This window comes from Chrysochloris asiatica, unplaced genomic scaffold (genome assembly GCF_000296735.1).
Source record: "Chrysochloris asiatica unplaced genomic scaffold, ChrAsi1.0 scaffold00139, whole genome shotgun sequence".
Taxonomy (NCBI): domain Eukaryota; kingdom Metazoa; phylum Chordata; class Mammalia; order Afrosoricida; family Chrysochloridae; genus Chrysochloris; species Chrysochloris asiatica.
In genome coordinates this window covers 1,667,147-1,681,614 of record NW_006408657.1, presented here as the reverse complement: position 1 = coordinate 1,681,614, position 14,468 = coordinate 1,667,147, and the positions used below count along the sequence as shown (strand labels likewise).

Sequence of the window (14,468 nt, the reverse complement as noted above, 5' to 3'; positions counted from 1 at the left end):
ATCTAGAGCAGTGATGTGCGGTTTCTTAAGGATACTTAACATAAAGCAAGATTGGCAGTTCAAACCCACTAGTCACTCCATGGGAAAAAAATGAGGCTTTCTGATCCTATAAAGATATATGGCCTTGAAAATGTAATTCTGGGTCACTATGAATCAGAAACAACTTGATGGCAGTGGGTGGGTGGAATTTGATGTCTCACATTCAGGTGCTTGTAATACAAAATATTAATTTGTTTGCTAAAACATTGGTAAATTTGTTCTTCTCTTAGTTTCCTAGAGAACAATCAAATTACACAAATATTTTGGCATAGATGTACAATACCAAGCACATGGAATTCTAGTTGAAAAGAAGCCAGTGAAAAGATTGATTAAATATAAATTTATTGCAATTACCCACACAAGTGTTTTCTTAAGGCTTGTATTCATCTATATGTGAAAATGTAAGGATTTTGAAAACTCTATTTAAAGTACATTATCTAGAAGAGAAATGGACTTTGTAATTAACTCTAGAAAATATTCAGGTATAAAGAAAACTTTACTATGAAACATTCAATTGTTGGCATGAACAAATGTCTCTTACTCAATCCTCACAGCCAGAAATGCAAGAGTGTGTTTTTACCCATTCAACATATTTTTATTTAGTAACTACTATATGCTAATGAGCCCTGGTAGTACTGTAGAATAAGCACTGGACTGATAACTAGAAGGTTGGTAGCTCAACAGTGACTTGACAGTACTTAACAACAACACTGTTATATTATATATATAATGGTAGTGGTAGGTGGTTATGTGCCTTGGAGTTGGTTACAACTCATAGCGTCCCTGTACAGGGTTTCCAGGAGCAGAAAGCTTCATTTTTCTCCCATGGAACAGCTGGTAGTTTTGAACTGCTGACCCTGAGGTTAGCAGCCTGATTCGTAACCACTATGCTACCAGACCTTTCGCTCTTTGTCTCTATCTATCTATCTATCTATCTATCTATCTATCTATCTATCTATCATCTATCTATCTAATGAGCATGAGCCCTGGTCTGGCCCTGTAGGATAAACACTGGAATGTAATGCAAGGTTTATTTGAACCACAAAGTCTGTAGTTCAAACTCACCAGCCGCTCCTTTTTATAGGAACAGAAATCCTCATTTTTCTCCTGTGGAGCAGGTGGTGGATTGGAACCACTGACTTTGAGACTTTGCAATTAGCAGTCCAAAGTATAGCCCACTATGCAACCAGGGCTCCTTCATGTATGTGTGTGTGTGTGCATTGTTGTTGTTAAGTGCCATCGAGTCACTTTCAACTCATAGAGACCCTGTATAGCGTTTCTGAGGAAAGCTTGGTGGGTTTGAACTGCCAAACTTGTTGTTCACAGTACAGTGTCACAGCAAGACTCATAGATAGAGAGAGAGAGAGATTGAGATAGATATGAGTGTCGTAGCGCCATAGGATAAGCACTGGACTGAGAACCACAGAGTAGGCATTTCAAGTCCAACTGTCACTCCTTAGGAGAAAGATGAGGCTTTCTGCTCCCATAAAAGATTTAAAGCCTTTGAAACCCTATACAGTGTTGTTATGAGTTGGAACCAACATCATGGCACTTAACAGCAGCATGTATAAAGGGGTTCGAACATCTTAAGTGAGAGTGGAGGAAAGTGATAATAATGGTCTTTAATATCATTTTGTGTCACTGAGTATCAATTTTCACTTTTGCAATACATGTCATGGTTCTACTTATCTACAGTGACACATCTTACAGGTGTGGCCACTGGGTTTATTCAGAATCTCAAAAAATGCTCCACAATTCTAGTGGTTTAGCAAGCCAGTCTTGATTCTCCTTTAATTGTCAGGCAGATAAGACCTTTGATCAGCCTATCTAATAATGTGAAATTGATTCAGATCGATGAAAGTAAAATATTGTAGGACTTAGACATTTTCATTTATTAGAACAAGTAATTTATAAATGTTATGGGCTTTCATAACACATGAGTAGATAGAATGTTGAGATATAAGTGCAAATGTTCTTGCTGTACTTGTTGTTGGGTGCCATTGAGTCAGTTCTGACCCCTACCGACCTTGTTGTTGTTGTTGTCAGGTGCCATCGAGTCGGAACCGACTCATAGCGACCCCATGCACAGCAGAACGAAACACTGTCCGATCCTGGGCCAACCTCACAATTGTTGTCACGCTTGAGCCCATTGATACTGCCACTTTGCCATTCCATCTCGCTGGGGGTCTTTTCTCTGACCCTCAAATCGGTTCCAACACATAGCTACTCTGTATAAGGTTCCCAAGGATCAGCCGGTAAGTTTGAACTGCTGACTTTTGGGTTAGTTCAGTTTTAACCCTACAGTGCCTACACCAGGTCTCTACAAGTATAAATACGATTGTATTTATCAAGAACTATGTTTGATTATTATTTCTACAATTTGCCACTGGGTAATCCCAGTTTCTAGCTGTATTTTTGTTTTATTTTTTTCTTTGTAATGTAAAAGTATCTTAGACTCAAGGTTGTGGGAAGGTAAATAAATAATAGTAGGCATTGTATAAATGTTAACTACGCTATCATCAATAATGTAGTCTCTGGCAGTGGAAAAGCTAATCAGACAACTTTGTGTATTATCAATATGAATGAATACCATAAGTGAAGTTCCTAATCCTCACGTAAAACAAAACAAACAAACAAAGTAGTACTTTTATCTTTGATAAACAAATACACAGAAAATACTTGTGACACTGCTTTAAGCCAACTTATCTTTTTACATGTATAATGTGCATGAATATAACTTTAAATGTATAATTTAGCACTCTTTCAGGCTGTGTTTGATAATTCATGATATCCATGCACATACACAAATGTCTGTGGAAGAATGCAGTTACATTTTTCCTTTTCCTATGTCATTTATACCTTGCTAAAAATATGCTCTTTTCTCTATTACTTTAGGGTAATATGTTTTTGTTTTATTTCTTAAAGTATTTTTTACAGTTTATTTTATTGATGTTTTTGTTAGGATTATACACAGCAATCCAAGTGTTTCTACATATACAATTTAGTGACATTGATTACGTTCTTTGGGTTGTGTAACCATTCTCACCCTCCTTTTCTCAGTTGCTCTTCTTTGATTAACATAAACTCACTGCCCTCTAAAGTTTCTATCTAATTCTTTGTATTATTGTTGTCAGTCCCCCCAACCCCCATATAGGTCCGTATAGGTCCATCAAAGCAGACATGATTTACTAGATAAGCTAAACTGTTGTTTGGTTTTAAGAAGATTTCCAGGGATATTTTTGGTTCAATATTTAAAGATTATCGCAGGAAAATAGTTTCAGAGGTTCACCCAGCCTCTATGGCTCCAGAAAGATTGGATTCCATGAGAATTTCAAATTGTGTTCTGTAATGTACCCTTTTTAATCAGGATTCTTCTATAGAGTCTTTGACCACAATGTTGAATAGTGGTAACCAGGCACCATCCAATCTTCAGGTCTTATGGCATAGCCTCCTATTCCTGACTGCTCCAGGAGAATAGAGATCTATTGTTGTGCCTTAGATGGCTGCTTGAAAGCTTTTAAGGCCCCTATGAACTATGCAGGGGACTAGGAGATACAACTAAACATGTTATTAAGCCAATAAATTGTTTCATGGGTCCTGTGAAAAGATGGCTGCAACCCCCCAAAGAAGGAAACAACATCCATGAGATGTTTGGTTGTACAGAAACGTCCTTAGCAGCTGAGCTTTGTGTTGTTGTAAAAATATCTATAACACACTTTTTTGCCAATTCATTTTTTATGGGTGTACAACTTATTGAAGCAATTACAATAATCAGATGTGCAAACATAACTTTCATCAATGTGATTTTTCCGTCAGCCAAAACTAAAACTCAATACTTATTAAGTAATTTTTACCATTCTTCCTAACGATGCATTTGCCTTTTCTTGTTTTATGTTTTTTATTTTTATTTTATTTTAAATATCTAAAGTTATTCAGTATTTGTCCTTTTGGATTGACTTATTTGGCTCAGCATCATGTCTTCCAGCACCCTCAATACTGTAGCATGTATAAAGTCTTCATTTCGCTTGATAGCTGAATAGTATTTCACTGTAGGTATGTTCCACATTTTGTTTATTCATTCATCCATCAATGGAAATTTAGGTTGCTTCTACATTTTGAAGTTATGTAACTGTCTGGTCTTTATATCAAAATGTTACCCTATTTTTATTTAAACATAAAGAGCATTTTGCAAATAGTCATTTAATGGTGTATTTACAGTGACTTGAACCCTATGAAAAATCCAGTGCCTAAAATGAGATGTTTCTTGTTCCTGAGCACTTTCAGAGTTATTTCTACCTCTAACAAAGCACTTAAGACGTTGGTAAAGAACTGGTGATGGTAGGTATGTGCCGTGGAGTCACTTCTAACTCATAGCGACACTGTACAGGGTTTCCGAGGTAAAGAACTAGGCTCCAGGAATTGATATAATACAAATTAATGCAATAGTGGAGGCACTCACTCATCTATGCCAAGAAATTTGGAAGGCAGGCCAACTGATTGGAAGAGATGCATATCTGTACTCATTTCAAAGAGGTGATCCAACAGAATACAGCAATCAGTGAACAATATCATTAATATCACATACAAGTAAAATTTTGTTCACGATAATTATAAAACAACTGCACTGACATGGAATGAAAGATATCATTGCTGATGTCAGATGGATCTTGGCTGAAAGCAGACAATACCAGAAAGATGTTTACCTGTGCTGTATTGACTATGCATGGGCTTTTGACTGTGTGAATATTCTGGAACACTAAATTGTACTAATGAGAAACCTGTAGATAGACTAAGAAGTAGTTGTTCAAACAGAACAAGGGGACATTAAAGAGTTGTTTGAACAGAACGAGGGTTCATAATTAGAAAATGTGTGAACCAGGGTTGTATTCTTTCAGCATACTTATTCAATCTGTACACTGAGCAAATAAGCCAAGAAGCTGGGTTCTATGAAGAAAAATGTGGCACCAGGATTGATGGAAGAATCATTGACAACCTGCAATATGCAGATAATACAGCCTTGCTTGCTGAAAATGAAGAATACTTCAAATACTTAGTGATGAAGATCAAATATTGTCTTTAGTGTGGGCTACACCTCAATCAATGTAAAGAAAACAAAAATAGTCACCCCTGGCCAATAGATAATATCCATATAAATGGAGAACAGATTGAAATTGTTAAAGACTTAGTTTTGCTTGGATCTGCTATCAACACCCATGGAAGCAGCAGTCAAGAAATCAAACGACACACAGCATTAGGCAAATCAGCTGCCTAAGATCTCATTACAGTGTTCAAGAGCAAACATATCTGTTTAAGGACTAAAGTAAGCCTGACACAAGCCATGGTATTTTCAACAGCTTCATATGCATGTGATAGCTGGACAATGAATAAGGAGGACCATAGAAGAATTGATGCATTTGAGTTATGATGTTGGAGAAGAATATTGAAAGTACCATGGGCTGCCAGAATAACAAACAAATCTGTTTTGGAAGAAATACAGCCAGAATGCTCCTTAGAAGCCAGGATGGCCAGACTCCCTCTCTCATACTTCAGACATATCATCAGGAAGGACCAGTCCCTGGAGAAGGACGTTGTGCTAGGTAAATTGGAGGATTAGTGAAAAAGAGGAAGACCCCCATCAAGATGGATTGGCACAGTGGCAGCAGCCATGTTAAGCCAAGCTTAACGATTGTGAGAATGGTGCAGGACTGGGCAGTGTTTCATTTTGTTGTGCATAATAAAGTGGCTATGAGTCAGAACACACTCGACAGCACCTAAGAAAAACTAACAAGCAAAGAATTACAGTCGCTCCTTCTTGATAATGAGTAGCTTTGATAGTGTAGTGGTTACAAGTCGGTCTGCTAACCTCAAGGTAAGTAGGTGAGAGAGGGAGAAAGATGAGGCTTTCTGTTCCCATAAAGATTTACACCCTCAGAAACCCTATACAGGGTCACTATGAGTTAGAACTGACTCCACATGGCACAAAACCACTACCATCACCACCACCATGAAAATTGTGCCTTTACCTGGTGACAGACAATAGGACCACAAAACAGTGTTTCCCCAAGAGCGAAGTGGCTAAACTCATGTCCTAAGATAACTTGAGATTTTCACACATATCCCTTAACAAACGGGGTTAAGCCTTATTATTATGAGCACATTGGACCAAAGTGCCTCTAACCTACTGGTATTTATTGTAATAAAAACTGAAGAAGGTCCCTCGCAAGAGCATGTGAAGACCAACCATGAGCAGAAAGATGCCCTATTAAGTAATATGAGACTACACAATTTGAGGTTCATGGGACTTCCAGCTCTGATTGACTGAGAGAGAACAGATATAATCACAGTATATCATGAACTAGTGAATACCATGGCGACACTCGCCATAGTGCACCAGGGAGTCTATGGGGTAGGTGAGACAGGTAGAAGGATGTGGGTTCATCAGAAGCTGCTCTATGAGGAAGATTCCCAGACCCTGCGTGATGCCTGACATTAATTAATCAATATTCTATCCTAGTGCTTAACAAGAGCTCCATCCAAAAAAACTTCTGTAATACTTGACACCACTTCCTTCAGCTTCAGTTTATGCTCATTTCTTTTGTTCTGTCTTCAAGAGAATAAGACAGCAGCCTATGATAAAGCTCTTCATATCTAATCTCTAAAGATGTGTATGTTTGTGTGTTTGTTTTCTGTAATGCTTCAGACCTCTCCAGAAAAGGGGAAACACACAAACAAAAATTAATTTCACCATTCCACAAATGGTCTTTTTAATTTGAAGGCTTCATAATTAATAAGCTTTGATACTTCCTTTAAGTGTTTACTCCTTGGAAAGAAATTTAATCATTTTGACAGTGAGGTGGAAATAATTATTTGATTTCTATTTAGAAGCACAATTTTGGATCTAAAGCCCAAAAGAAAATCCTACTAATATAAGAAGTTTCCAGAGTAAAATGAACATTAGTATCACCAAGATTATTTAAACTACTAATAGTTTTTATCCATATTAACTATATGCATAAATCATACCTCTCATTTTTGCATTCTTTGATAAAGTAGTGTGTGTGTTTATACCTAACAGTATTAAAATGTAATACAACAAGATTTGGGGTTCATATTTTAGTATTTCACCAAGACTTTTATTCCTTTTCCCTATGTGAAAAGCTACTGTTTTGTGCCCTTGTATTCCATGCAGAAATTGATCTGCAATACATGTGGAGTCTCCAAGGGTATATTTAAATTTAGTAATTTTATTGCTAACTGTGAAGTTAATCTGCACTGTATGGCTTCTTTTCCCCAGGAAACTGAAGTAACAGTTCAAGCTAAACAGCCAGATGTGGAGAGGATTTTGTCTAAAGGGCAGCATTTGTACAAGGAAAAACCAGCCACACAGCCAGTGAAGGTAATGAAGCAACTTCTAGCAATATCCATGACCTCATGTTATGCTTCCCCTGTTGGACATTTGCTATTGACATGGTCTATTTCTAATCAATGAAATAACTTGTAAATTAGTATATTTTGATAAAAATGACAGCTGTGCGATACAGCAATAACAGAGGCAGATCTGACTCTTGGATCAAAATATCCTATTTATATTTCATGATCTTAAAACTATTAACGAGTCATTGAATTCAAGGACTCATTTCTGTCCTGGTGTGCTGCCATCAATACAAAAAGTAGTCCCACCTTCAAGGTAGATTAAACTCTTTGGGGCTTTATTGCTTTGCTTGCCATCCTTGATGCTTTTTATACTGTTTGGCTTAATTCAAATCAAGCTACTGCATCATACTGTCTGTCTTCAAGAGTTGTACAGAATCACAATATGGTCCATGACCTTTCTTTTCTCTGTGTCTCTTTTGTATGAAAGAGAGAAATCGACATTCGGGCTGCTGTTCTTTATTGGATCAAGAATTTTTAAAGAAATGTCATGTAATTGCTTCTCTATCTTTGGTAAAAAGCTGGCTTGGGAGAAGGCTTTCTAGTTCTTTACCTCTTCCATGTGTGCATTTTGAAATCTGAGACTCATTTATTCACAGTCATGAGGAGAGAAATGGAAAGCTGAATCCGTTTTCAAGAAATGGCTAGTACATGGCAAATGAGGGTCCAGTGATACATAAATGTTAGGTATAGGTTACCTTATTTTCTGTACCTGACCAAAATTGTAAGGGCTCCCATTATAATGAAGGCTTTTTCCCATGAGCCTGTAATGGTGGCTGTTTATTGATCAGTTCTGGTTTGTCTGACCAATGTTGCAGGCTGAGATTTAGTGTGCCTCACCCTCATGTTTAAAACGGTGCTAAAACAGTGCAGGTCAATAACCTCATTATAGAGAACCAGTTTGTCCTTGCAAACAACATTACCATGACTTATACTCTGTCTCGAAGGTCACTGCGTAGTTTCCCTTTTGCTTGGTCTAAGCCTCATTCGTAGAAAATGGTTTGTTTTTCTTGCAGTTTACAAGGGACTTGTCCTTTAATAAATTTAAAGTTTTAGTTCGATCATGCCCAAACACCAGATAAAGACCGATTTCTCTGTAAATATCGATATATGTTTTGGAGTACAATGCTACACTCCTAAAATCGAGGAAAAACATTTTATAAATTAATAATAATATGCTTAGTAGTTAGAAGTGAAAATCTTAGAGAAAGTCCCTAAGCATTATTTTCTTCTCCAGAGACTGGTTCCTCCTGACAACATGTCCAAAGTACAGGAGACGAAGTCTCCCCGTACTGGCTTTTAAGAAGCATTCTGGCTGTACTTCTTCCAACACAGATTTGTTTGTTCCTCTCCAATGTCGTAGTTTAAATGCATCAGTTCTTCTATGGCCAACTTTCATATGTATATGAAGCAAATGAAAATATTATGGTGTGAGTCAGGCCCACCATAGTCATAGTCCTCAAACCAACATCTATGTTCTTGAAAACTTTAAAGAGATCCTTTACAGTAGATTTACCTAGTGCAATACATCATTTGATTTCTTGTCTGCTACTTCCATGAGTGCTGATTGTGAATCCAAGCGAAATGAAGTCTTTGAAAACATAAATCTTTTCTCCATTTATCATGATGTTATTTATTGGTCCAGTTGTGAGGATTATTTCCTTTACATTGAGGTGCAATCCATCTGAAGACTACAGTCTTTGATCAAGTAACAGTTTTTCAATGTGCTATTCCCATCTCCCCTTCCCCTGAACTCTTAGCTTTCTCATTCTTTAATAGAAGGGAAAAGGGTCTGAATGACCTTTAGTATATTTTAATGAGAGAAATTTGTTATTAGCTTCCTGTGAGAGGCACATTAGGAAACTAGAGCAATTATGAAGAAAGTGATATTCTTTTAAAAGAAAATGAAACAGCCTCATAATATGTATGTAAGAATCAATATTTAAATAATCGATTAATATTTATATTACTTACAGACACTCTAATTTAGGACACATGAGAAAATAATTCTGTTTCTTAGGAAACTGACTCTATATTGGCACCTCCACAGTCGGCTTTAGACACCCTGTCTGTTCCCATGCTTACCTTCCAAACTCTATTCTGAAAGGAAGTAGGGCTTACCCCTGCTCACTTTCCTTCCTTTTATGGTACTTCTTTACTTCATCAGCTTCTACAGACTTTTATAATTTTTTAAGAGGGTGAAAATTTAGTCTCTTTTTTAATCCTGGATTCACCTACTTATTTATTATGTTCTTTGAAGAATATAATTTAAAGGCCACAATATGAGACAATTATACTAATGATGTACATGCAATACTAGATACATAACCCTAAATTACTAGACCATTTTTGGAATAGTATGGTTGAATGAATACCCTTGTTTAGCTGTTTGCTTATCTCTCTCGCGCACATACACCACACACACACACACACACACACACACACACACACACACTTTTATTTAATTTCATTTCTATGTTCTTCCTCAAAAAATATTGAAGATTGCTTGGAAAATTGTAAAAAAAACAATTGTTGAAGCTATGCCTTAGGTTATAGCAATATTTTATGTCAATGCTGTTGTTGGCATCATTTTTAATATGTTCCATTTTCCATCGAGTAATAACTAAGTCCCCATTTAGCAGTTAAAACAGAAAGGAAACAACTCCATCAGCAATAACAATATCAACATCTCCAAAAAAATAGCACATTAATTGTGTTTTAAAATTGTTTTTCCAAACTCCCTTTTAACGTAATCATTTAGATGCTATTTTCTAATATTCACTTACATTCTTTAACTGAAGTTGGAAAACTACTCTCTCTGCTACAATTTTCTAAATGCATACAATTTTTAAGAGACTTAGGCTAGTTTTGTCTTCCTTTTACTAGAGTTGAGAGCATTAGTAGAATTTGACATGTCTTGAATACTTACTGAAGTGATAACATTAAATTAGCTGCTGTGCTTTGCTAAATTTGTAGGTTATCCAAATTTATTTTCTAACATTGATTTAATGCTGTATTTAACATACTGCTCTGGCAATTCTTTTAAAATGTGTCAGTAAAAATAAGGTGTGACGAGTCGTCTGTACAAACCTTCTATACCTGTCTAAAGGGATCCACCCCAACCTTTAACACACAATCATTGCTATGGACAAGTGGTCAAGGGGGCAATTATAATCTTCTAAGCATCATGTCCTCAGATAGAGGCTGCAAAATGACAGCGTCATTAGTCATTTTCAATTACAGTCAATCACATCCAGGGATGTTTCGTTTTCCCAGCTGTTTTGTTGTTAATTAACTTAATTAAGCTGTTTCTCTCTCTCTCGCTCTCTTTTTCCTCCCAATGAGTTTGTTCTACTGCCAGCATCAATATCTTAACATTTTCAAGAACTTCCTTAGGGTTTACTGTTCATCTGACAATGTTTAATGGATTATTTACAACAGATGTCCATTAGAAGATTCATATATGTTCTAGCAGGTTGAGTAATGTCCTGTTGATCAAAATATTGCTCATTTCAGTATTATAATTGAAATAATACTATCTGAATTTTGTAAACCATTCACCAGATGCAAATATTTTATAACATCAGGAACTAACAGAGGGATAGCAGACATAGATCCTTCTCACAAACTGAGCAAGTCCATTTTGAGTGTTCACTGTCAGTGATAGTAGACAATGTTGGGAGAGGCCCTGTTGTTGTTGTTGTTAAGTGCCGTCGAGTCGGTTCCAACCCATAACGACCCTGTACAGGGTTTCCGAGGGTGTAAATCTTTACGGGAGTAGAAAGCCTCATCTTTCTCCCGTGGAGTGGCTGGTAGTTTCGAACCGCTGACCTTAAGGTTCGCAGCCCGATTTGTAACCACTAAATAGAGTGATTTTATGATTTATTATTTGCATGAATAGCTCCATTTCAGGTTTCTTAAAATGTAAATTTGGTTTAAAACTGAAGAAAATTCTTAGATTATAAAATATTATCAATGCTAATCACATATATCTGATTATATATGGAGCATCCTGCTTACCCAATGAGAAAATAAAATTTGAAATACATTTATGGGTAACCTGAACCATAAGCATTTAGAGTTATGATAGTTGAACTATATCAGTAAGTATTTTAAATCCTCTTCACTTTCAGCAAGCAAGGTTTTATCATCTGCATATTGCAGGTTGTTAATGAGTCTTCCTCCAGTCCTGATGCTATGTTTTTCTTCAAATAACCCAGCTTCTGGGATTATTTGCTTAGCATACAGGTTGAATAAGTATGGTGAAAGAATACAACTTTGTTACACACCTTTCTTCTGTTCGAACAATTGCCTCTTGGTCCATGTACAATGAAGTGTTCCGGAATACTCATAATTCGCAATGTTGTCTCCTCAATAATAGAAATCAATATTATATTTTACATTTGAAGATGCTGTCATTTAAAAACATATTCAATTCCCTTTATTTTATTAAACATTAGTAATACATGTAATAAACTATTACCTTTCACAGTTGTTTTTATTAAGTATTGCTTAAATATGACTGTGTAAATAACTCTGCCCACCACTCATCTGTCAGTTTGTCATCTGTGGTGGCTTCCATGTTGCTGTGATTCTAGAAGCTATGCCCCTGGTTCAGCCTATCTAATAATGTGAAATAGATTCAGATCAATTAAAGTAAAATATTTGTGTCCACTTTAAAGAGAGGTACAATGGAATGTACAAATCATCAGAGAATATCAATAAAATCTGATGCAAACAAAATTTTGATAAAGATAATTCAAAAATTACTGCAAGCATACACTGACAGAAAATATCAAGAGGTTCAAGTCAGATTCAGAAGAGGACATGGAACGAGGGATATCATTTCTGATGTCAGATGGATCTTGGCTGAAAGCGAAGAATACCAGGAAGATATTTACCTGTGCTTTATTGACTATACAAATGTTTATGATTGAGTGGATCATGATAAACCATGGATAGCATTGTGAAGAATGAGTATTCCAGAACACTTAATTGTGCTCATGAGGAACCTGCACATAGATGAAGAGACAGTTTTTTGAATAGAACAAGGGACTACTGAATGATTTAAAATTAGGAAAGATGTGTGCCAGGGTTGTATTCTTTCATCATACTTACTCAATCTCTCTGCTGAGCAAATAATCTGAGAAGCTGGATTATATGAAGCAAAACATGACATCAGGATTAGAGGAAGACTCATTAACAACCTGTGCTGCACAGATGATAAACCTTGCTTGCTGAAAGTGAAGAGGACTTAAAATATTTACTGATATTGATAAAAGATCACAGTCTTCAGTATGTGTTGCACCTCAACATAAAGAACAACAGTTCTCACCACTGGACCAATAAACAACATTCATATCAATGGAGAAAACATTGACATTGTCAAAGACTTCATTTTTCTTGGATCAACTATCAACACTTAGGGAAACAGCAGTCAAGAAATCAAATGCCGTATTGCATTAGGCAAATCTGCTGCACAAGACCTCTTAAAAATGTTTGAGAACAAAGATACCAGTTTGATCCAAAGTTTACAAATGTTGGACAGTTAAGGAGGAAGACCTTAGAAGAACTGATGTATTTGAGCTATGGTGTTGGAGGATAATATTAAAGGTACCATGGGATACCAAAAGAACAAAATAATTTGTGTTGGAAGAAGTACAGCAAGAATACTGCAGATGTCCAGACTTTGCCTTTCATGCTTCAGACACATTATCCAGCTAGACTAGTACCTGGAAAAGGATATTATGTTTGGTAAAATGGAATGCCAGAGAAAAAGAGGAAGACACCTAATAAGATGGATTGGCACAGTCACTGTGGTAGCAGCGATTGGCTCAAATATAGCAACGTTTGTGTGATTGGTGCAGGACTGGGCAGTGTTTTGTTCTGTTGTGCATAGTGTCGCTCTAAGTCGGTATTAACTTGAAAGCACCTAACACCAACAAAGGGCAAACACTACAGTAGTTTATCCAGCCAAATATTTCAGCCTAGTAGAAAATGTTTGAGAAATGGAAAAGACAGATGCATTCCGGAGAACTAAAATGCAAAACCAAACTGAATTTCTACACCATGCCAAAAATTTCAGTGGTAAAGTACATCACATTATTAAAGAAGTTGTAAGCATGTTTTTTGTGAGTTATCTAATCAAAATTTGTGGCCATACTATAAGTGATTTTATTTGCAATTATATACCAAAGGCCAGGCAATAGACAATTCAAAATTTATTGTACTCTTCATCCTTTGCAACAACTTTAGACATTTGTGGTATACTTTTGGGTTGTATTTAATTTTAAGACTTCATGTCTACATTTGAAATGATACTAACACCTCATTTATTCATCTGGAATTATCCGTGGGCTAGAGAACATTTGAATAAATGGATAGAGTGGTCAGATTAATGTATGCATAAAAGGGAAATTGTATATAAAAAGTTTTGTTTTAGGTAACCAAAGCATAGTCCTTTAAGCACTGAAGTATTTTGAGTGAAACTATTTTAATGAAAACTTTTATTGACAATTTTCTGTTTTGCTTCATTAACCAGTGCATAATAACCAACCAGCAATTTCATGGTATTTTACAGTTCACAGAGTTCTTTTCACAGAAAATTATCTCATTTCGTTTATCCAACAAAAGTGTGAGTTAGGTGATTACATTATATCCATGTTTCAAGGATGATAAATTGGCGTTGTTGGTAGTGTTAGGTGCCATCGAGTCGGTATCAATTCATAGTGACCTTATTCACAACAGAATGAAACACTGCCCAATACTGGGCCAACCTCACAATTGTTGCTGCACTTGAGCCCGTTGATGTTTCCAATTTGCAATTCATCTCGCCAGGGATCTTCCTCTTTTTCTCTGACCCTCCATCTTACCAAACCAGTGACTAGTCCCTCCTGACAATATGTCCGAAGTATGAGAGGTGAACTTTGGCCATCTGCACTCTGGCTGCACTTCTTCCAACACAGATCTGTTGGTTACTTTGGAAGCCCATGGCACTT

At 36.3% G+C, this 14,468-nt stretch overlaps 1 protein-coding gene across 4 annotated transcripts in view; it reads left to right on the top strand.

The window, feature by feature from the left end:
* The window catches only part of LOC102838260 (dystrophin-like), a 3,237,302-nt gene that overhangs the window by 2,187,458 nt on the left and 1,035,376 nt on the right, over nucleotides 1-14,468 (top strand). For all 4 annotated transcript variants that reach the window (XM_006870143.1, XM_006870144.1, XM_006870145.1 and 1 more), the window contains one exon: nucleotides 7,334-7,435. In XM_006870143.1, coding sequence (XP_006870205.1) covers nucleotides 7,334-7,435 — 102 coding nt within the window. The remainder of the gene's footprint in view (nucleotides 1-7,333; nucleotides 7,436-14,468) is intronic.